The 23265-nt window shown below is 49.3% G+C and overlaps 1 protein-coding gene across 7 annotated transcripts in view; it reads right to left on the bottom strand.

The window, feature by feature from the left end:
* Positions 1–7849: 7849 nt before the first annotated feature.
* Positions 7850–23265, bottom strand: part of ZC3H4 (zinc finger CCCH-type containing 4) — a 51040-nt gene continuing 35624 nt past the window's right edge. For 3 of the 7 annotated variants that reach the window (XM_056796255.1, XM_056796259.1, XM_056796256.1), the window contains 3 exons: positions 16928–16984; positions 8653–8703; positions 7850–8405 (listed from right to left, as the gene is read on the bottom strand). In XM_056796255.1, coding sequence (XP_056652233.1) covers positions 8694–8703; positions 16928–16984 — 67 coding nt within the window. In that variant the 3' untranslated portion in view covers positions 7850–8405; positions 8653–8693. Of the gene's footprint in view, positions 8406–8652; positions 8704–10559; positions 11142–16927; positions 16985–23265 lie in introns of all 7 variants that reach the window. The other 4 variants (XM_056796258.1, XM_056796260.1, XM_056796261.1 and 1 more) reach the window with 2 other exon arrangements.

Genomic DNA, 23265 nt, shown 5'->3' with positions numbered 1-23265 from the left:
AACCATCTGCCTGGTGGGACGCTCCCCAGGTGAGCCCAGACCCCCCCAAAGAATTTGGGGGCAGCCATTGTTTTCTAATGGCTTCCTCCCTCTCTCAACTTTCCATCCCAAGTGGATCCAGGATTTCCCTCCTGTCTTGTTGAGTGATCTGATTATAGCATCACTGGTTTAGAAGACAATGGAGCGCTTGAACAATCCAAGCTTTATGGAGTAGAATCTTCTGTAGTCTTGGTAACAGTCTTATTGTGCCTTCATTATTGGTGCCTCAGTTCATCTCCTGCTTACCCTGACCTGGTCACCACTTGCTTGGCATTCCTGTGGCCTTCCGGGGGGATGAGCCTGAGGTTACGTGAGTGGGCTCTGAGTCTCCCCTTCAAGGACTCTTCTCAGTATCTCTATTTCTTAAAATTAAGTGCTTGCAAAAAAATACCCCCCCCCCAAATGAAGCTAGAACTCTCAAGGGATCGCCACAGCAAATCTTGGTCCAGGATACTGGTGAATGGGAAATAGCTCCTTCCTGTTAGCACAGAGGGGGAAGCTCCCAGGGCACAACATGACAAAGAGATGATCAGATTCAATTCTTTGCTTTGACTTAACTCCTTTCCCGGAGATTTCCTTTCAATCCCTGGTTGTTAGGGCAGGGCGGGCAGAAAGTTATGCAGAAATAACTATAGGGGGAAGACAGAAGCCATCCATAAACCTGAATTCTTTTCAGAATAAGACTAGAGAACACTAGAGAGAATGTCAGGACGGGTGGATGAGTTGATGTTAGTTTTGTTGAGTTATTTTTCTTTCTTTTTTCCATCTTTATTATAAGAATTGGTTCAGGGCAACTAAGTGGCTGCTTGGATTGAGAGCCAGGTCCTGGGTTCAAATGTGTCCTCAGACACTTCCCAGTTGGGTGACCCTGGGCAAGTCACTTGACCCCCATCGCCTAGTCCTTTCCACTCTTCTGTCTTGGAATCTATTCATTCTAAGAGAAGAGAAGGGTTTAAAAAAAAAGGGAATTGGCTCACCTGTTAGAAAATGAAGAAATTATGCTGATATAAAGACAAAAACATGTATATACGAACATATACTACCTAAGCACATACATGTATACATATGAATCTATCTATATATTGGAATGCCATTATAGAATATGCAATTACATGATGTAATTATATAGAACAGAATATCCATTGATATAGTGAAGACCATTTTAATATATGCCATCATCCATATATTTGCACATTTTATTTGTATCTGTGAGCACATGTGTGAAAGAGAAGAGGAGATGTACTTCCTTCCTTGGCAAGGTGCGATGTCCATGGTGCAGAGTATTAAAAGCGTGCGTTTATTCATCAGTCACTTACGTGCCAGGCACTGTGCCAGGTCCTGGTGATGCAAAGGAAGGTCTAAGAGAATCCTTGTTCTCCCCAGCTAATGGGCTGGACCAACCCTACATACCAAAGCGACACAGCCACGATCCACATCCCTACAACTTCGTCGTAGGCCTGGCAAAGGCTTCCTGTGTACATGGAATTTTCCCTCTGTCCTTTGGCTTGGTTTAACTGGTTTGTGTGGTTACAAAGGTGTCTCCCTGGATATGTGTGGAGCAGGGGGAGGGCCAGATCTGGGAAGTACCGCCATGATGTAAAAGCAAAAGCATCAATGGAAATGGAAGCCAGGAATTACCTACAGGTAATTAAGGCTCTCAAGGTTACCTTCGAACACAGAGGCTCATTCTTAGATCTGCGCCAACTGCCCAATAATCTTATTCCTGATGTACATACTCCAGCCTGCTTTCTTTGACTCCTGCCTTCTGCTGCTTCAAAATGTCTTTTTCTCTTTCTTTCATCCTTCTTTTCTGCATTATCTTGCTTCTTTCTCATAAGTCCTTCTGCTAGTAGAGAAGTCCATGACATTAGATTGTGCCACAGTGTATCAGTCTCTGCGTACAATGTTTTCCTGGTTCTGTTCCTTTCGCTCTGCATCAGTTCCTGGAGATCTTTCCAGATCACATGGAATCCCTTCAGTTTATCATTCCTTTCAGCTGTAAGGATAATTTTTAGGGTTGTGACCTAAATTAATTTTGGTAGCCAGAGGAAATATCCCAAATAAAATACCCAAGTCAGCTGGAAATTTATGGTGATTTTAATTAATATAGAGGAAAGGAATTAAGGAGAAGGGAGAGGGAAAGGGTGTAGGATTTCTCCTGCCTGGCTTGTGCCAGAGGAAGTTCAAAGTCCTCTGCCATGAGGTCTCTGAAGATTAGTGGCTTTCTAAGAGGGTAGTGTTTGGAAGGTAAAGGAGAAAGAATCAGCCTAAACTCTGATAGAGCTCAGTAAAGATGTCTCACCTGAACTAGGCTACTCAGCTTCTCCCAGTATAGTATCAAGGAAAACTCACCGCCAAACCGGACAATAGCTGCTGCCACGCCAAGATGCCAGAATGCTTAGCAAGCTCAGCAAGCTGCCGCCAGCCATCTCTCCGCCGCCAAAAGAGGCCTGGAGAGAGGAAGTGACATGAAATATATAGACGGTTTTATATCACTTTCCTTTGCCTCACCTGTACCAATAGTAGCTTAAGCTTGACTTAGGACAGCCCAGGGGTCTGTCAGCTGTTTCTGATTTGTCATTTGCTAGCACATGTCTATCATAGGCCATCCTCCTAGATACTTAATCCTTAAGTATGGATGTAGCCATTCCTGATTTTGTTAGACTAAGTAGGGTGGAGTAATCTAAAGTTCACACATCATAATAATATTTCACATTGAAAAGATACCACAATATGTTCAGCCATTCCCCAACTGAAGGGCATCCCCTCATTTTCCAATTTTTTACCTCTCCATATTAGTCTTAGTCCATATTAGTACCTCCTAGGGATGTTGGATTGGTTTAGCAAACAACAGAGGCCTTCAAGGAGTTTATGTTCTGAGGAGTAAAAATGACACCTAAAGGGGAGTCAGAAAAGGGGGGCTTCCTCTCTCAGAGATCTCCTTACACTACTCTGAGGACTCTAAGTTGCAAGGAGACTGGCCTCTTTGCTGTTCCATGAGTGAAACCTTCCATCTCTCGATGCCAGGCATTTCCCTTGACTATACCCCATCCCTGGAATGTTCTTCCTCCTCATCTCTGCCTCCTGGATTTTCTGGCTTCCTTCATTCTCTGCCAAGATCTCAGCTTCTTCAAAAAGCATTAATTGTGCTAAATGAAATCATCCCCTCGGAGATTACCCTCTATTTGCCCCATCTATATCTTGTATGTACAAAGCCCTTTGCCCATTATCTCCTCCACTAAAATGAGAACAATTTTTTAGCTCTCCAGCATTTAAGCACAGTACTTGGAATGTAGGAAGCCCTTAATAAATGGTTATGAACTGCAATGGTAGATGGAAATTCCACACTGATCTTTCCTCCCACTAAAATACAGATGTGGACCAAAGAAGAAAACAAAACCCCCGAAATCATACAGAGTAGATGTATTCTTAACCAAACAGAAGATTGGGGCAATTGGAGACCATGAAAATAACTTTGATTACATGGAAACAGAAAAGCTTCTGCACAAACAAAATTAATACACTTGGGATACGAAAGAAAGAAAAGGAATAGGGAAAAAAATCTATCAAATTTCTCAGAAAGGTTTGGTGTCCAAGATACAAAAAATGTATTAAGATATAATTATAAAAACATAAACATAGATATTGGTAAATAAATATATATGACCAAAATCAATTCTTCAATAGATAAGTGGTCAAAGTTCTCAAAAGAAAAATAAAACTATTACCAGTCACATGAAAGAATGCTCCAAATCACTAATAATAAGAGAAATATAAATCAAAACATTGCATGTACCACAAATTGGCAAAGATGCCATCAGATAGAACTAATCAATGACAGTAGCATTGTGAAAGGATAGCTACACTAAGGCATTGTTTCTGGGTCTGTGAAATGGTACAACCATTTAGGAAAGCAATTCAGAATTAAAATATCCTTACCCTTTGTCCTGGAGGCTTCCATTCCTAGGCTTATAACTCAAAGTGGCCACTGTTAAAAAGAAAGTATTATTTATCAAAAAATTTATAATAGCACTTTTTTGTGATAGCAAAGAATTAGAAGCAAAGTGGATGCCCATAGACTGGGGAATGGTTAGATAAATTGTGGTGCATGAATATCAGGGAATACAACTGTGCTGTAAGAAATGATGCATGTGTGAATATAGAGAAGTGTAGAAAGATCTCATCAAGATGATGCAGACAGACATAACCTGAGCCAAGAAAACACACACAATGACTGTAACACTGTAAATGGAAGGAACAAACCACACACCCACAAAATCAATAATGCATTTTGCAAAAGTAACAAGAAGAATAGTTTGAACAAAACATAAGACACTCTCACTCCCACCCCTTTTCTGAGGTGGGAAAGTCCATCAATTTTATATAATTATATGTATTTTTGATAATTTTAGACTTTTCTGATATATTGTTCAGTTAAAGCTGATTTTTTTCCCTTTTCCTAAAAAATGCTATTTGTCATATGGGATGGTTTTCTGGAAGAGGGGAGAGATCCTAAAGAAAATTATGGTGATGTTTAAAAAATAAAAAACACCAACAGAAATTCAGTTTTAGAAAAGAAACTCATATAATCATAGCTCCAAGCCTGAGTTAAATCATGATTGTAGTATTTTCTTCTCTATTAAAAAAAAAAGCCAGTCCATTTTGAACATTTATTGATAGCACTACTACTCCACTCACCTAATAAGACTATTACCCAATAGTCTGTTCTTTAGTATTTTTTATGCATTACTTTCTGTCTTATAATCAATACAATATCAGTTTCAAGGCAGAAGAGTGGTAAGAGGTAGGCAATTGATGCTAAGTAACTTGCTCAGGATCACCCAACTAGGAAATATCTGAGGCCACATTTGAACCCAGCCTGGGTTCTGTCTTTGACAGTAGCAGTTGTCATTTTGGCATATCTCAGATATGGACGTTTGTATTCTAAGGAGAGGATGGAACCTTCATTAATGTTGGAGTTTTTTTATCAGATGTAATATCAAAATTCTATGAACTGTTGCTATTTAGAGTAGTGTAGGAAATATTTTAAAATGTGAAATTATATACTGCATTTTATCTGAAATAATTTTTAAATCCTTTTGAAATATTTAGGGGGGAAAACATGTCCAGAGCATCAGTTAGTAGGGCCCAGAGGGGAATGAAGGAGTGAATGGTCCTTCCTTAACAATGGCAGTTTCAAGGGGGAAGCTAGGTGGCTCAGTGGATGAAGTCAGGCCTAGAGGTGGAAGGACCTGGGTTCAAATTTGGCCTCAGACACTTCCTAGTTGGGTGACTCTGAGCAAGTCACTTAATCCCTATTGCCTAGTCTTTACCAATTTCCTGCTTTGGAACCAATACACAGTATTGATTCTAAAGCAAAAGGTAAAAGGTTAAAAAAATGGCAGTTCCATGCAGATCAAAGCATACTATTTTTCACTTTAGTTAATTTGTGTTCTTATTTGGAGGTTCTGGTTTCATATCAGTATTTTCTTAAAACAGTGACCAATATGGAATTACATTTTTTAATTTAAATTTTATTTTAAAAAACAAACTTACACATGTTTCAAATTTCCCAAATTTATATAATTCATGTTGTCTCCCTCCCTTCTTTCCTCTCCCTCCCAAAGTTGACAAGAAATTCCATTTGGGTTGTACTTGTATTATCACACAAAACGTATTTCTGTATTATTCACTTTTTGTAAGTGAATAATCTTATAAAACCAAAACCCCACATAGTATACCCAAATAAACAAATGATAATTCATATGTTTTCATCTGCATTTATAGACCAACAGTTCTTTTCTGGAGGTGGATAGCATTCTTTTTCATAGCACCCTCAGAATTGTCCTGGATCAATGCATTGCTGTGAGTAGCTAAGTCTGTCACTTTTGATTGTTCTACAATATTGCAGTTACTATGTACAAGGCTTTCCTGGTTCTGCTTATTTCGCTCTGCATCAGTTCATGGAGGTCTTCCCAGCTCTTTTTGAAATCATCCTGCTCATCATTTCTTATTGCACAATAGTATTCCATTACCATTATAGAACACAATTTGTTCGGTCATTCCCCAGTTGAGGGACATTTCTTTAGTCGGAATGATATTTTACATGATAATACATGTATGACCCACATCACATTGCTTACCATCTCTGAGAGTGGGGAGGGAAGGGAAGAAGGGAGATGATTTGGATCTTATAAGTTTGGAAAATGTTTGTTGAAAATTGTTATTGTATGTAATTGGGAAAATAAAATATTTACATCTTAATTTATTATTAATTAATATTTTAATCACATTTAATTAAAATAATTAATTTTAAATGTTAAAAATAAGGGGGGATGGCAGTTTAGGGAATAACTGACACCCCCCCCTAGAGTGAGGATACTACAGGAATGATGGGGTATATAGTGGGGAAGGGGCTTAGGTTTACACCAGACTGAATAATGATCAAGCAATCGAATGAGAAACTATTTCTTACCCAACAGCTGCACAAAAGGTCAGCCAGAAGTCACAGATAATAGGAAAAGGAGCTATCAATGAAGCCAGTGATAGCATAGTACATCCTAGGGCAACTAGGGATGGGTCAAAGATATTTGTTGGCTGAAATATTCAGTGTCCAGGGGCACCAAGCCTGGAAACTTTCCAGAGCAAGCCTTGTGGAGCAAAAGTCAGGCTCACACAAGACTTTGCACCTTCTTCCCAAAAGAAGAGAAGAGCTTGGAAACCAATATTCTAATAGGCAAAAGATACAGGTTTACTACCAAGAATAAGTTCTCCTTACATGTATAACCCAGTAGAATTGCTTATCAACTCCAGGAAGGAGACAACATGAGTCGTGTAACTTTGGAAAACTTGTGTGTAAATTTGTTAATGGAATAAAATAAAGATAAAATTTGAGAAAGAATAACTTCTTATACATACACACATAGAGTTTAGTGTAGAAATACATTAAACTCAAAAAGGACAACAATTGAAGATAAGAAGGTGAACTGTTAAAAGAGTAGGAAAAGAAACAAGAAAAAAATAAATTCCTCATTAAAAAACAAACAAACAAAAATCTTACCTTCTGTCTTAGAATCAATACTGTGCATTGGTTCCAAGGCAGAGGAGTGTAAGATAAGGGTTAGGCAATGAGGCTGAAGTGACTTGCCCACAGTCAATAAATGTCTCATTTTTAAAGAGGAGTGGGGAAGATTAAAAGGAAAAAAAATTTAAAATACAACAATAAAAACACAACAAAATTTGAAAATACTAAGAATTAAAATCAAAAGAGGGGTATCCTCTAGGACAATTGGGGAATTGCTGAACCCCTTATGGGATAGGAATGCCATGGAATATTACTATACCACACCAAATGACAGAAGGAACAATTTCAAAGAATCCTGGGGAGTGAAAAGAAGTGAAGTGAAGGATTTATATGAGGACAGGAGCATTCTAAAGGAAAATCCGTTTTCAAAAGCCAATAGCCCTGATCAATGCCATGATGACCCATGTCTCCAAAGGCCCTGCTCCCCTCCCCCTGAGAGATGTGAGAGACCCCAGGGGCAGAATCAGACATTCTGGGATGGGGTCTCTGTTGGGGCTAGACAGTGCCTAATTTCATCAGAAAGAGTTTGGGTTTGCTATCCCCCTCCTTTCTTTCTCTCAGTTTTTAAAGCAAGAGGGAGGAGATAGAAAGTCAGCAATAGACACACACACACACACACACACACACACACACACACACACACACACACACAAAAGGGCCACTGTAATATTATTTAAAATGCACAGAAAAGGAAGTTTGGAAAGAAGCCACAGACAAACGGGACAGTTTTGAAAGTAACATAGAATTTATTATGTACTTTTTTTTAAAAGCAAGCGATATGAAATAGAATCATGATTTCATATAGAATTTTTTTTGTTCTGATGTATGGAGATACTCTTTTTGGGGGTTAAGTTCAAAATTAAAAAAACTTTTTTCTTTCAGTGCTGCCAACCCAGCCAAGAGAATGAGACACGATCCCTCCTCTCTGTTTGGCAGAGGTGGGGAATGTGGCACAGACTGCCAGCCTCCATCGCTGGATTGGTTTTGTTGAATTTCTCCCCTCCTCCTCTGTCTTTTTAAAGGTTTTGATCCTTTGCTACAAGCTCACTGGGTAGGGGAACAGGCAGGAACGTGTTAAGAAATGATAGTGACGGAGAAACAGAAGTTATCCATGACGGGTCTTTTTTTAAAAAAGAGCAAGTACGCGGATGGCCACGCATGGGGGGGATCTCTTCTGAAGAGGATGCCTGCAGGAAGAATACGTCTTGGCAGCTTTGGCACCATCCGTCATGCCCAGAACGAGTGTGGACGGGGTGGGGGAGCTTGGATTCAGGATGAGAATCTAGGAGAAATGAGAGAAAGGAAAGAAGTGTAAGTCTCAGGGAGCCCGGCCAGCCTCCCCAGGGTCTCCCACCGTGGACGAGTGCTTGCCCCTGCCCCATCCTGGGGGAGGCTGGAAAAGACGGTCAGAGCTACACTGAGGAGGATTCTGGTCCCCAGAGCCAAGAGCGGATTCCACGCCTGGGACAGGATGGTTCTAGGAGCCCAGGACATCCCCCTGGCATTGGGGGGAGGCCCCAGACACTCACCTGGAGGGAAGACGTGTCCGCAGCATCAGACCCAGCTGTGGTCACTCGTCTCTGGAAGAAGATGAGAAAAACATTAATGCAAAGAAGACCTTGGGGTTCCTTAGCTCTGGGCTCAGTGAAATGCCACGAGCTTTGAGTAAAGAAACAAATATTCACAAGGATGAGGCCGAGCGGAGCCCGGCTGGACAACTTCTCTGAAAAAGAGCCTGAGAAATTTCATGGGACAGGGAGGCCGAGAAAATCCATGCCTGAACCCCAGCGGAGAAATCAGCCCGAGAGGCTTCCCTGCTCTCCAATTTAGCACCGGCACCGCTGCCCTGGGCCTCTTCCATCATGACTCTCTCTCCTGGGCCCCTTCTTTCCCCTACTTTTTAAGGAAGTCTCCTTTGAAACAAGGTTGTCTCCCCCATCAGACATTCATTTTGAAAAAAAAAAATCAGCCATCTTTTTAATGATCGCTATCAGTTGTTCTTCATTAGTAGGGGTATCTTGTTTTAATTCCTTTATATCTTGGGGTAGCTCCCTGAGGTTAGAGACTATCTTTGGGCTTTTTTTTGTATTCCTATGACACACATCCTAGGTTCCTTAATAAATCCTTATTTTAAAATAATAATAATAATAATAATGCATCCTTAATAAAAATATTATATCTTTAATAAATATTATATAAATAATAAAATAAAAATGCATAAAATAAATCCTTAATTAAAATACTAATAATTCTATATTACATATCCTTAATAAAGAATGATATAACATATAGATAATAAACAAATCCTTCATTAAAAATACTAATAAATCCTTAATAAAGAAAAACATAGATAACAAAATAATAAATAAATCCTTCCTTAAAAATGTTAAATCCTTAACAAAAATAATATATCCTTAATAAACCATGATATAATAAATATTATCTAAATAATAAAATAATAACTAGTTGTAAAGGAATCCCTCATTAAAAATACTAATAAATTCTTGATAAAAATTATATATCCTTAATAAAGAATAATGTAATATATAGATAACAAAATAATTAATAAATGAATCCTTCCTTAAAAATAATAAATCCTTAATGAAATAATATATCCTTAATAAATAATATAATAAATATTATGTAAATAATTAATAACAATATATCCTTCATACAAATACATCCTCAATAATGATATAACTATTATAAATAATTAAGTAATAACTAATTAATATTTAATTAAAATTTATAATGAATCCTTAATAAAAACACTATGCCCTTAATAAATAACAATATAACAAATAATAACTAAGTCCTTAATTAAAAATAATAATAAAGCCTGGCTGACTGACCTGTCCAAGAAGGAGGGTGGTACTAGCAGCTTCTACGCCACCCGGCAGCCCTTTTCTAATGAAACTATTTGTGACGACTGGTAATACAGAGGAGAGAGCATGGGGCCTGGAGTCGGGAAGACCTGAACTCAAATCCAGCCTCAGGTGCTTACTGGGCAAGTGGATTAACCACTGCCTGCCTCAGTTTCCTCACCTGTAAAATGGGGGTAACAACAGCCCCCACCTCTCAGGGCTGTTGAGAAGATCAAATGAGATCAAGACTGATTATAAAGTGGCTGCTGTGTAGATGGGTGCCACATCAATGTTATTATCTAGGTGTTTTACAGATGAGGAAACTGAGGCACCGGGCGGTCATGGAGTTCCTCCTGAGGGCCCCTGGCTTCAGAGGCGCCTCTCTGTGGCCCCCCGTTGCCTCACACGCGCCGTCCTGACTCATCCCAGCACGGCACGGCCTACGTCGGCCCCAGACAAGCCCGCCTGGGTGGCGGCTGGGCCCGGAAGGTCTCCTCGCCGACTGCGGGGCTCTGGTCCCGGGGGCTGAGGTTCTCGAGGGCTCTTTTCTCTCTACGGAGTGTGGCCTTTACCTGGAGTCACTCCAGGATCACGTCCGCTGCCAGCTTCCGTCTGTCGGGCATCTGCACCCCCTAAAGAGGCGTTAACGAGGGCTGCCAGGGGCCGGGCTCTGGAGTCCCCCCGTTCAGCACACCCCCTTCGGGGGCTCCTGGTGGGCCCAAACGCCCTCCCCGGACACGTGTGATCCGGGAGCCGATCTCTCCACCAAGGCGTCTGGGCCGCCCGGGGAACCCCGGCAGCGCGGGGGGCCGCTCCTTCCGGGGGAAGCCCGTCTGGCTCTCCGCTGCCTCTGCGCCTCCACGTCCCGGGCAGGCCCCTGCGGCCGGCCGGCTCCCCAGGCCCAGACCCCGCGTGCCGCTGGCCGCTCTGCCACGGGGAGGGGACGGTCCCGGCATGGCGCCGGGGGGCCTCCAGACTGGCGGCCGCTCCTCCAGGCGGCGGGAAGCTCATTAAGCGCTGCCTCCGGTACATGCGGGCGCCATGATCTCATTTGTCAAAAATGGGAACGGAATTCTAACAAAGCTGCCTTTTACGCATTTACAGTGACGACCCTGTGAAGGGATCTACAAGTTTCACCAGACTGCCAGGGGGTTCTGTAACACAAAAAAGATTTAAGAACCTTTTAATACATTTATCCACAGGGAGCGTCCGAGCCGGAGGGGAGCCGGGAGGAGCCTCCGAGCCAGAGCCGCGGCCCGCCGGGGCCCCTGTCAGGACGGAGAAGGAGCCCAGAAGGGGAAGCGCGTCCCGCGGGCGCACCAATGGCGGCGGCTCTCGGCCGAGACTCGTCTGGGAGCCTCGCGACGGCTGGCAAAAATTCTCCCCTGCCGGCTCGCTTCTCGGGTACCTATTTTAGAGCGACTATTCCGCAGACCCACCCAGCAGACCGTGATACGGAGGCCGAGGGCTGCCTGGGAACTGGCCAAAACGTGCCGGTCTCGTTCCCTTACTCGATGAAATTAAACTTAATTAATTCAATCAAATTGAACAATGATTTAGATTAAGAAACTAATTAAATCTTCATTTAATTAATTCAATCAAATTTAACTTAAGGATTTAGATGAAAAATTAAATTAGACTTAACGAATTCAATAAATGGAACCTGGACTTGAGTTATTATTAGCAATATAATTTAATAATAATATTCATAAGGATGCTGGGAGAGGATGATGATGATAGGAGGAGGAAGGCCTGGGCTTGTGACTTCATTGGTTATAGAGACTCCCAGCCAGGAAACTCCCTGTCGGAGCAGACTGGCCATGTAGAGAAGTGACTTGCCCAGGGACATACGGTCCACGTTTGCCAAAGGCAGGCCTCGAACATCCCTTGCAGAACTTGATCTCTTCGAGGGAAGGGGCAGTTTTCCGTTTTGTCTTCCTGCCTCCAGATACAGAAAGAGGGTCTTGCCCAAAGCACAGGCATCAAAAAATCCTTTGTGGCTGGGCTTGGAGGGGGAGGCGCGCCCTCTGCAGGAGATGCGCAGAACTGCAGAAACCCCCACAGGCCGGGGGAGGGGAAGGGAAGGGCGGATCCCGGCCTTCATGGGGCAGAAGCCCTGCCAGCCTCTAGCCCAAGAGCTTGGATGGGGAGGAGGGGAAAGGGGGGGCTTTTCAGTCACGTCTGAGGCTGTGACCCCCCCCCCCGGGGTTTTCTTGGCAGAAATGCTGGCGCAGCGGGCCTTCTCCTTCTCCAGCTCTTTGACAGATGAGGAAACTGAGGCAGACAGGGGGACGTGACGGGTCTGAGGCCGGAGGTGACCCTTCCTGACGCGGGCTGCATTCATGGAGGTGCCGCCCCGGCCCTGGCCAGAATCGGTTCTGGGGCCCGTCTGCGAGGAGGCCGCCGAGGCTCGCTGTCTGTCCAGGGATCCCCAAGGCTTTCCGGGGCCATCTTTGTTTGGCTCCGTCCTCCAGGGCAGGATGAGGAACGCGAACCCATTTTGACTCAAAGCTGCTTCGGGAGGTCCCGCCGTACCCCAGAGAAGGGAATTCTGCTTCGGGCCGGGCCTTGCCGTTCAGCCACTGGCCCAAGGACGGGGAATCAAGTCCAGACCAGCCTTTCCCCCTCTGAGTTCTTTGGGATCCCCTGAATTAAAGGGGGGACACACAGTGTCCCCTCGGAGTCTCGACAGGCGTCTTGTGTCCCCGAGATCTTCTGAGACATCTCGTCTAGGGGTCGGTGACTCGACATCCCCGCTTGGCCGTTTATCCCACTTGTGGGTGCTCGGCTTCCCCCAAAGTTCAAATCCCCCTCCTTGCTTTTAGGGGTGATCCTGGAGCAGACACCTCCATTAAGTGCTGAGCCTCGGTTTTCTCATCCGGAAAATGGGGGTAATGAGGCAAACTGCCCAACCCGGAGGGCTGAAGCGAGTGAAGACCAGATGAGAGACATCCGAGCCTCAAAGCACTGTGGACGTGTCGGCTCTTGGCAGAGAGGAAAACCCTCCACTCGTGACGAAGCGGCGTTTTCTCGCTGGGCGCCCATCACTACGACGGCCAACAATCAGCATTCCCTGAAGGCTCACAGCGGCCCCGGGAGGCCGGGCGCCACGATCGCTCCCATTTTACAGAAAAGGAAACAGAGTCACAAGCACCAGAGCCCCCCACGAAGTCCTAACTCCAAATTCTGTCCTTCCCGCCACGTGCTGCCACCCTTTAGGTGAAAAGAGCGTCGTGGGGCCGCGGGGCGGACGGAGAGCCGGGTCTGGCGTCCCTTCCTGGCTGCAGGACCCCGGGCAAGCCCCTGACCCCATCGGCCCGTCCTCCCGCCGCTCCGGAGCTCAGAGACGCCCGGCAGAGGACGGGCAGAGACGGAGCTTCCTGTCCCTGCAGCCCCCCATCACGAGCGGCGGCACTCCGAGCCCTCGAGGGCCCCAAAAGATGGGCATCGCTTGGCAAGCCAGCGGGCGCAACCGTAACCTAATTATAATGGACACGCCCCATCCTGCGCCATTCAGCACTCATTCACGGCGGCCCTGACCGGGGAGGGACAAGAGTCCTTTGGCCCCGATAGTATAGATGGTGCACCAGTGCGGCCTCAAGGGGGCTTGCTGGAGCCATGAATGATACTACGTATATTACAATTATATACAATATAGTATAAAATATCATAAATATTACACTATAATCGGAATAGAATACACTGCTAAATATATCCATAGAGGAGGCAGCTGGGAGGCTCAGTGGATGGAGAGCCAGACCTAGAGACGGGAGGTCCTGGGTTCAAATCTGGCCTCAGACACTTCCCAGCTGTGTGACCCTGGGCAAGTCACTTGACCCCCATGGCCTAGCCCTGACCAGTCTTCTACCTTGGAGCCAATCCACAGTAGTGACTCCAAGACAGAAGGTGAGGGTTTAAAAAAAAAAAAATATATATATATCTCCATAGAATTATGTTCTATCTAAATTATTATTGTTCATAAATATATTGTATATTCTTGTGTTCTAGTTAGACGAGTGTCTTATGGAATACTGATATGGGATCTAGTAATAATACCATGTATGGTATACGCTATGAAGAGCACAGACTGATTCCATTAAGATATTCTCTAGGACAGGATTCTCCAGGGGGCCCTGGGCCAGCCCAGGGTGGGGGAGGGGGGCGGTGATGCCCTCGCGAAGGGCAGAAGCGGCGCCTGCCCACGAGGAGTCCCTGGGCGGAAGGGGGGGCCGTCTCAGGGAGCTCCCCGAGGACGCCGTCCCTCAAGCTCGCTCTCCCTCGCGCGCACCGCACTCCTCTAAATCGGCCTCTCCGCCGTTCCCGGCCCAGCCAGGACGATTCCAGCTGGGGCACCCGAGGCAGCTGGATGGGGAAGCGGAGTCGGGAAGGCCGGCTGCGCCTCGGCCCGTGCTGGCTGGGTGCCCCTGGGCGGGCCACGGAAGCCCGTCTGCCTCAGAAGGGCGACCCCGGGGAGCGCGGCCTCCGTGCCGGGCCCAGGGCCCCCGCTGCCAAGCAAGCGTCTGCGGTCCCAGTGGAGCCCAGGTCCGGCCCCAGGGAATGTTCTAAGACGGGAGGGCGATGCGGGGCTCCGAGGAGGGCCCAGAGAAGGAAGGAAGGAGGTGCTCAGACGCCGGCCACACCACGAGCGAGCCGGGCAGGGGCTGCTTCTGATCCAGCTTCGAGCGAGCGTCCCCCCTCAGGAGCCCACCCCATCCCCACCCTCGCCGCGGCCTCCCAGCACCGTCCCATCAACCAGCACTTCTTAGGCGGCAGCTCGGTGTCGGACGCTGCTGAGCAGGGGGGTTCCAGAGCCAAAAATACTGTCCTGGGGGCCCCCGAGGAGGGCCGGGAATACCAAGTATAGGAAACAGAAATACAAAGTTATCTGGGGGAAGAGCGAGAGAAGCGGCCGCCGGGAGGATCAGGAGAGGCTTCCTGGAGGAGGAGGTCAAGAGGGGGCGATGAGAAGGGAGCGTCGAGGGAGCCCCGGCGGGCGGGGCTGGGCTGGGGAGCAAGGCAGAGGAAAGAGTCTAGACGCAGCCCGCGAAGATGCCGAGGAGGGCGTGTCCTCTCCCAGGAAGACTAGGGAGCCACACAGGCCTCGGGAGGATGTGCTCAGACCCGTTTAGGAACGTCCCTTGAGCAGCGGGGGGAGGATGGACGGAAGAGAACCTGCAGCCCGAGAACCATCCGAGGCCTCTGCTAGAGGCCGGGGGAGCGGTGAGGTTGTGGAGACCGAAAGGACAAGATCTGGCCGCTGGGACTGCTACGTGGCCGTCGAGCGCCATTTTGGATGGGCTGGCTTTGAGAGGCCTTCGACCACCGGAGGGGAGAGGTCACTGGGACAACCGCGGACAGAACCAGGAGGGGATTCAGAGGTCTGAAGGGGAGCCCCAAGAGGAGCCTGGGGCAGAGCCTCGGATGGGGAGCGGGACGCGGAGGAGAATCCAGTGAAGGAGCGGCGAGATAGGGAAGGGAACCAGGAGAGCCCTCGGGAGGAGGGGGCTGCCATCCTCCAGGCTGCACCTCGTCTGAGAGGCCCCCTTCTCATCTCCCCTCCTGCCCAACCGATTTACTTCCTCGTCCCCCCAGCCTTATCCTAGGGTGGGCCTGGCTTCTCGCCTCGGGGCTGCCCCTGGCAAGCCTCCAGGGCCCCCTCCCCTCACCCAGCTCCTCCCTGGGGGGGGCAGGAAAGAGGCTTCCAGAGCTCCTCCTTTCTAAGGGCTTTTGGGGGGCTCTCCCCTCAAGAAAGCCGTTGGCCAGGGCGCCTCTGGGTCTCGCTCTCTCCTTCCAGGGCCCCGTCAGTGGGGGAGGGGGTACAGTTCCTGCCCCAGCAAGGAGGCACGTCTGTCCTGCATCCTTCAACACGGGAACGCTGCTGCCCTCCCCTCGCTTCCCACGCTGCTGTGACCAGCCACCTTGGGCTGGCTGTTATGCATCTACCTTGGGGCTCTGCGCTCCCCCATGCCCCCCCAAGGGCCTCTTCACCTCACTAGAGCTATTCTCTTCCCTGCATTCCATACCCCAAGGGAGACGCTGCTCCTGGGCCCAAGGCCCAGGGAGTGGGAGGGGGGCCTGCCCGGACACTGGGGACTCGCATGGCCATCTCTATCTGCAGAAATGTCAGGCCTGGGGGGCCCCAGGGGCGGAGGAGGCCCTCCCTGGATGCTCCACCTCCTTCCCCCAAGACTCCAGGCACGGAGACAGGGCAGGAGAGCAGGGCCCAGATGCCAGCCGGTGGGCTTCCGGTCACAGGCGAGGCCTCTTCCGTGGCGAACTCCCTCCGTCTCTCCTTTCCCCACGGTGGCAAGGGCAGATCCAGCTTCTCAGCCCCCGACTCAGCCCCCCATCTTCCAGGGCTCTGGGGACCACCGTCTGGCCTTCCACGCAGCCGGCCTCGGGGGTGCCCCCTGGTGGAAGGGCGGGAGCTCGTCCCACGCACCCATGCGGCGCCTTCCCCCTTCTGAGATCTCTTCCCTCTCTGCATCACCCCGAAGGGCACGCGTCCCAGAACCCTGGGCCCGCCCAAGGCGGCTGCAGAAGTCTCCTGCGCAGGCAGCCCTTTGCCCCTGCGACGCTCCTCGCTCGGCCTCCCGGGGCCCAGCAGGGCAAGGCCAAGGCCTCTGGACCACAGGGGCCCTGGCCCGGGGCTCCCCCTGCCCTTGGCGGCGGCGGCACCCTGGGGAAATGGGGTCCGAGCCTCCGCGGGCCTAATGCAGTCCCTTTAAACCTTTGCCTTCCACGGTGACGGGTCAGCATGGAGTCCCCGCTCGAGGCCCAGCAGGCCCTGGGGCTCTTCCCGAGGCAGGAGAGCAGCGCTGGGCCATGGCGCTGCGAGGGGCCGCCCAGCGACACCGGCTACGCGGACGCCGGGGCCCTCTGAAGCCACCACCTCCCGCTCTGGGCCGGAAGTCAGTCCTTCCCTGCCGGTGGCGCTTACCTCTTCGGGCCAGACATCCTCTCGGCACAGGCAGCGTCTCCGGCGGGGGGAGGGGACCTGTTGAAAAGGGGGAAAACCCAGGGCTGAAAGAGAAGAGTCAGACACATTACGCCCAGCCCAAGGGACCCGCCACAGTGCAAGCAGAGCGCGCTTCCTCCCCGGGCGTGCCCCAGGCCAGCAGCGCCAGGCCCCAGCCGTTCCTAAAGGGCCTGCCTTCGGGCCGGGATGCCGACAAACACAAGTAACTGCACAACATTACAAGGGAGGCCCGTAAAGCCGGAGCTCTCACCCCCAGCTGGGCCGGGGCCTCGCTCTGAGCCTAAGCTCCTCCACTAGGCCACGGTGGGCTGACTGACCCTGTGGGCTTCGGTGTAGGCCAGGCCGGGACCCCACCGACATGCTACGAGGGGAGGCGAGTCAAGCTGAGGCTCATGGGCCAAGAAAGGGGGCAGTGCCAGGCCTTCCTGTGCGGCACAAAATGAAGTTTTATTTTATTCTTAAACCCTCACCTTCCGTCTTGGAGTCAGTACTGTGTATTGGCTCCAAGGCAGAAGGGTGGTCAGGGCTGGGCCATGGGGGTCAAGTGACTTGTCCAAGGTCACCCAGCTGGGAAGGGTCTGAGGTCAGATTTGAACCCAGGACCTCCCATCTCTGGGCCTGACTCTTAATTCACTGAGCTACCCAGCTTCCCCCTGAAATGAGGTTTTAGACTGGAGGACCAGCCACGTCGTAGGAAGGGCCCTGGACCCTCCACCTGCCCCAAATACGGTGCTGGAATGGGCATAAAACCCGTCAGGGTCTGGTCCCCCAGAATAAATGGAGGCCCTTCTTGGGACGCTTGGAGAGGGGCTCCTCATTCAGGCCTCTACTGTACCTTCCAACTCGGGCATTTTGGGAAATGGATGTTCTCGGAGCGGAGCTCTGTCAAACCTGAGTCTGTCCAAAGGGTCGGGTGGGCGATCTGACGGATCGCAGGTTTTTAAGCCCGACTAAGTGCCAGGCACCGTGCTAGGTTCCATGCCAGCCTCCATCTACAAGAGCAGAATGGACCCATCTGTCCGACGGGGACAGACAGACAGACATCTGAGAGGTCGATATGTGTGGGCAGGAAGAGGCCAGGAAAAGGCCAGATTCCAGACCTGCCTCCAACATCGATGAGCCGTGTGTGGGGTAGGCAAGTCCCTTATCCCAAGTCTCAGTTCTCCGTCTGTCACTGGGGAATAAGAAGATCCCTGATCCCTGCCTCTCAAGATAACGGGGAGGATTGAAAAAATGCCAACTGTAACAGGCCACAGGATGACATGTCAGCTCTTCTACCTCCCTCTAGAACATCTCCAAGATCCCCTGCATCTCACCAGCTTCCTTTCTATGACTGAGCTCCAAAGGGCCTCCCCTGTCCTTGCCTCAGGCTCCTCACATGCCTCACTCCGCCTGATGGCCACTTCCGGGCTGAGATTCTCAGCAGCCAATCAGAAGGGACCTCAGAGGTCACCTGGTCCAATATCCCATCCCTGATCTAGCCAGCCTCTGCTTGGGGGAGGGAACCCCAACTTCCCTTCTCCATTTCCAGACAACACTTCGGTTTAGGAAATGTAAGCCGAGCCTAAGTCTGCCCCTCTCAAACTTCCACTTCAGGCAAAAACAAGTCTAAGCCCTCTTCCACAGGACAGCCTAAAATAGGGTTTCCTCCTAGTCACCCTCTTCTGGAAGTATTCCAGCCTGTCAAGCTCTTCCTTAAAATGCGTCATCTAGAGCTCAACACAGGATATGTATGCCACGGCCAAATAGAGCAGAACTACCACCATCTCCCTCGCTCTGGGCACCATCTCTCCATGCCACCTGAAACAGCATAAGCCCTTGTGGCTGCCAACAGATACGGCTGACTCCTATGGAACTTCTGGTCCACTAAGACCTGCTGCCTTTTTCATACAAAACGTCTGGCCGTGCCTTCCCCATCATTGTGGGACTTGTGGGACTGCACAGCTTTCTACTCAAATAAATTCCCTTCTTTTAGACTTGGCACATGGTCCTAGCTGGCCAAAGTATTTATGGATGCTGGCTCTCTCGTCCCTCCCAGATTTCAGCATCTCTACCTTCACTCCGGTCACTGACAAGCCTGCTGAACAGTAAAGAGGCTTCTCTGCGAGAGACTCCCTTCAGGCTGACAATGACTCATTCGTGCCAACCCTTTGTGCCTGGTCATCTAACCCTAAATTCTGAATCTATCTTTGGGAGGTGGCCCAAAGGCCCCACTGACATCTAGGGGGAGCCCATGACACTAATGCCTTCCTCTAGGAGCCTAATAACCCTGTCCAGAAAGGAAAGAAGGTTAGTGTGGCATACCCTCCTCTTGAGGAAGTCATGTCAGCTCCTTTGGGATCACCACCTCCCTTCTTAAATGACAACCAACCGTCCTTTTCACAAAACATTCTAGAATCTTGCTAGTATTCTAAGCCAAACTCACCAGAAGAGAGTTTTGCAGACTCCACCATCTTCCCTTATTAGAAAATTGGGACAATATTTGCCCTCATCTAGTCCTGTGGTGGCTCTCCCATCCTCCAGGATCTCTCAGAGATCACCAAACGGCCGGGCTGCTAAGCAATCGCGCCTGCCAGTCCTTTCAGAACCCTGGAAACGTGCTTTTGTCCAGGTCTGGTGACTTGAACTCCCTGAGGTCGGGAGGCTGCTCTGCATTATCCTGGGTGTGTCAACTCCCTGCTAACCACTTCTGAGCTATCCTCCCCAGTCAAAAATCATTCTCCTGGTGGGACCAGCTTCATTCCTTCTCCTCTCAGAGCATGTTTTTGGATGTGCTGTGGAGGGAAGCATTGTGGGAGCCACAGATAAATGTACTGGATGCCCAGAAGGGAAGGATTCACACCTGAATAAGTCACACCATCCCGTGGGCCTGGGCTCTGCTTTGCCACTAATTTGACAGCCAGCCTTGGACCACTCACTCCCCACCCTGGCCAGATTTCCCTTTTGCTAGAGGAGAGGGTTTGATGATTGCTATGGTCTCTTCCATGCCCTAATGTTTGATGGGTTGGTTCTGAATTCTATCCCCTTCCCTTGAATAGGCCTCAGGCTCTTCCACTGATAACATGAGGGTGTCATAAAAGACCAGATGGCCTCCAAAGTCCCTCCTAGCCCAGATTTTCAGGGCTCTCTGGCAGTTTAAGAGCTCCAGGTTTGGAGATAGAGAACCTGAGTTCAAATCTATGTGACTTGAACAAGTCACTCACTTAATCTCCGAGGGCCTTCATTTGCTCCTTACAAACTGAAGAGAATACCCCCCACCCCACCCCCATTGCCTAAGATGGTTTGCATAAAATAAGGTGAGATAAGAGAAGAGCCTTGCAAAAGTGCAAACATTACATTACTCTTAGCCAGCGATCATTAACATGCCAGTAAGAAGAACTCAAAGTGCGCCAGCTGGCAAGGAGCCAAAGCCTGGAGGGATTGGGGGGAGGATGGATGGCAGTCATGGACGAATGGGGAGAACAGAAGTCTGTACCGAAGCTTGCTGAGATGACAGGATCAGCACAGGGTAGTGTATAGAGCACTGGAGTAGGGGTCCGAGGATCTGGGTTCGAATCCCAACTTTTCTACTTTCTCTCCCAGCCACCCAAGAAGGTTGGGCTGAACAACTCAGGCAGTCCCTTCCAGCATCATTCTCTTATCTCTTATGTCTTCCTGCACATCAGGCCCAAAGGTAGAGGAATCCAAGATCGTCTCCCTCTTTAAACCCTCCGAGAGGCACGGGATGGCTAGCGTCTGGGCCGAAAGGGCTTCGGGGGTCTTTGTCAGGGCAAAGCGAAGGTGGTCCTGGGAGCTACTCTGGAAGGCGAGCTCCAGTGCCCGGGGGGGGGGGGGGGGGGGGGCGGCTCCTAGTGAGCTAGCCTCCAGGGCCAGGGCCCTCACAGCCTGCCTCCAAAGGAGGCTTCAAAGACAGCGCCTTGGGCTTGAAAACAGCTCCTTCTGCGGAGAGAAGAGAGATGTCTGCGCTAGGAAGTATTTCAATGGGAAAAGTTCCAAGTTGGCCCGCTCTCAGCCCTATCCTACCCTACCCGCTCCTCCTCCCCTCTCCCAAGAAAACTCTCACCTAAAGACACCCGGCTGAACGGGTCTTGGCTCCGTCCAGATGAGGCTTCAAGGAACCCAAGTGTCCCTGAGCTCATCTCTACGCCTTCAAAACAGAGGCAGCGTAGACGTGAACCCACTTTAAAGATGAGGGAAGTAAGATTCAGAGAGATGCAAAGGCAGCTTGGATCTAAGCTGACAAATCACTTCACCCCCACGGCCCAGGCCTTAGAACCAATAACAGGACTGAATCTAAGAAGGTAAGAATTAAAAAAAAAAATGCTTACGGGGCAGCCAGAGTGGCTTAGCAGATAAAAAGCTAGTCCTGGGGCTGGGAGGTCCTGGGTTCAAATCTGGCCGGACACTTCCCAGCTGTGAGACTCTGGGCAACTCACTTAATCCCCATGGCCTAGCCCTTGTCGTTCTTCTGCCTTGGAACAGATACTTAGTATTAAGTCTAAGAGAGAAGAGTTAAAAAGTAAATAAGAGAGGGATGTGCCTGGCCTTGCCTGCGCGAATCCCTTAATTAAATGTCTTGCCTTTTAATAGTGCTATGCTTCCTGTCTTCTTTCCCCAATTCTGTTAGGAGGTCCAGGGCTCATCGAGACGCTCATTACCACTTTTAGTGTTGGCCCCACTGATCTATCTGGAGGGGGGCCAGATCCTTGCCTTTCGGAAGCCTCCTGGGGACACCCGAGTCAAGTCCTCAGGAAACGGGAGCAAGGATGAGGATTTGCAGGAAAGGTCTTTGGGGCTGGGGCAAGAGGAAGAAGGAAGGCTCAGAGCTCAAGTAGGGGGAGATGGGGAGCAGAAGCAGCCCCCGCCACCCCCCCAAGGCATGGAAACCCCATCTTTAAGCGTCTAGGAAGGCTTTTTACCTGTTCTTTGTGAGACTCCAGGATTGTGACTATCCTCCCACCCTCCCCTTCGCTGGGCTCTGTCTCAAGCCTAGACCCAGGCTGCTCTCTTTAAAGGTAAGCAGCCTGGGGTGTAGAGCCTGGGACTCGGTTCTGAGAATCACTTCGCTAGCCGTGTGGCCTTGGGCGAGTCGTACGCCTCGGAACCTCCGTTTCCTTGGCCGTTAAAATGATCAGAACCGTTTTGTTATGTCATGGATCTTTGGCAACCTGCTAAAAGCCTATGAACCCCTTCTCAGAACCAGTATATGTGTTTCATGCATGATGGAAGATGCTCAATTCCAGCAAGAAATTAGTGAAAATAAAGGTGGTTTTTTTCCCCTCCATTTAAGTCCACAGACCAGACCTCACTCCCCCGACATCTGTCCACAGTCCTCCAGAGCTCCATGGAGCCCAGGGCAGGATTGCTGAGAGGGTTGAAGGGAGCCCCAACGGGCTGAGGGGAAGTCAAGGATGAGAATCACACAGGGTGAGAAGGGAGGGAGGGAGGAACCATCCCAGGGGATCACAGCTTCACTAAAGATCTAAGGGTTAAAGAATATGGCTTGTCCTGGTCTGGAATAGATGTCCATTTTCTAATCTAATTCATCCCAATTTCAATTAAAGCTTCCCTCTCCCCTCCTCACTTCCATCATCCTCTGCATGGCTCCTTCGAAGCCCTCCAAGAGGGCTTCTGGTCCCCCCACCTTTAAATCTCCTCCTCCTTCTGGTCCCCCCACCCCTAAATCGGGCTTTGCAGGCTCTAGAGTTAAAAGGCCTTCGAACCCTTTCCTTTTACTGAGAAGCAGAGGCCAGAGGTCACTGAGACAGTGGGGGCAGCGCCAGGGTCTGATGGGAAAGGCAAAGGTGCTCAAAGACCAACCCAAATAGGATGCTCCGAGCAGTAATAAAAAAACACAAACAAAAAAACCTTATCCCTAGGCCAACACCACTGGTGCCAGGTCCCAGGGAAAGGCTGCCTCTGAGGCATTCGGGTCTTCCCGAGACCTCAGACAGCTGGCACTCCTTGGAGAATGGAGAATGGGGGTACTAAAGGCTGGGCACAAGTGTAGCCTGAAGAGAAACAGAGACAGGGACAGACTTCGCAGCAGTGGTCACAGAAGCCTTCACCAACATGGCTAAGATGGGGGAAGGGGGGGACAGAAGAGAATTCTGAGGGGCTGAGGATATGGCAGGCTCAGCACATACAGAGGTTTGGGGGAAGCTTGGCACCCAGAAGTCTGAAATAATGGAAAATGGCTGCAGGAACCAGGTTGTGGGGAATCTTCCACAAGGGGCAGGGGAGCCACGTGGACAGATTTGTGCCTTTGAAAAAATATGATTTTAGCAGCTGTGTGAAGA

The sequence above is a fragment of the Monodelphis domestica genome, chromosome 4, assembly GCF_027887165.1.
Source record: "Monodelphis domestica isolate mMonDom1 chromosome 4, mMonDom1.pri, whole genome shotgun sequence".
Taxonomy (NCBI): Eukaryota; Metazoa; Chordata; class Mammalia; order Didelphimorphia; family Didelphidae; genus Monodelphis; species Monodelphis domestica.
The sequence above is the reverse complement of the archived record's forward strand: the minus strand, read 5'-3'. Positions and strand labels throughout refer to the sequence as shown.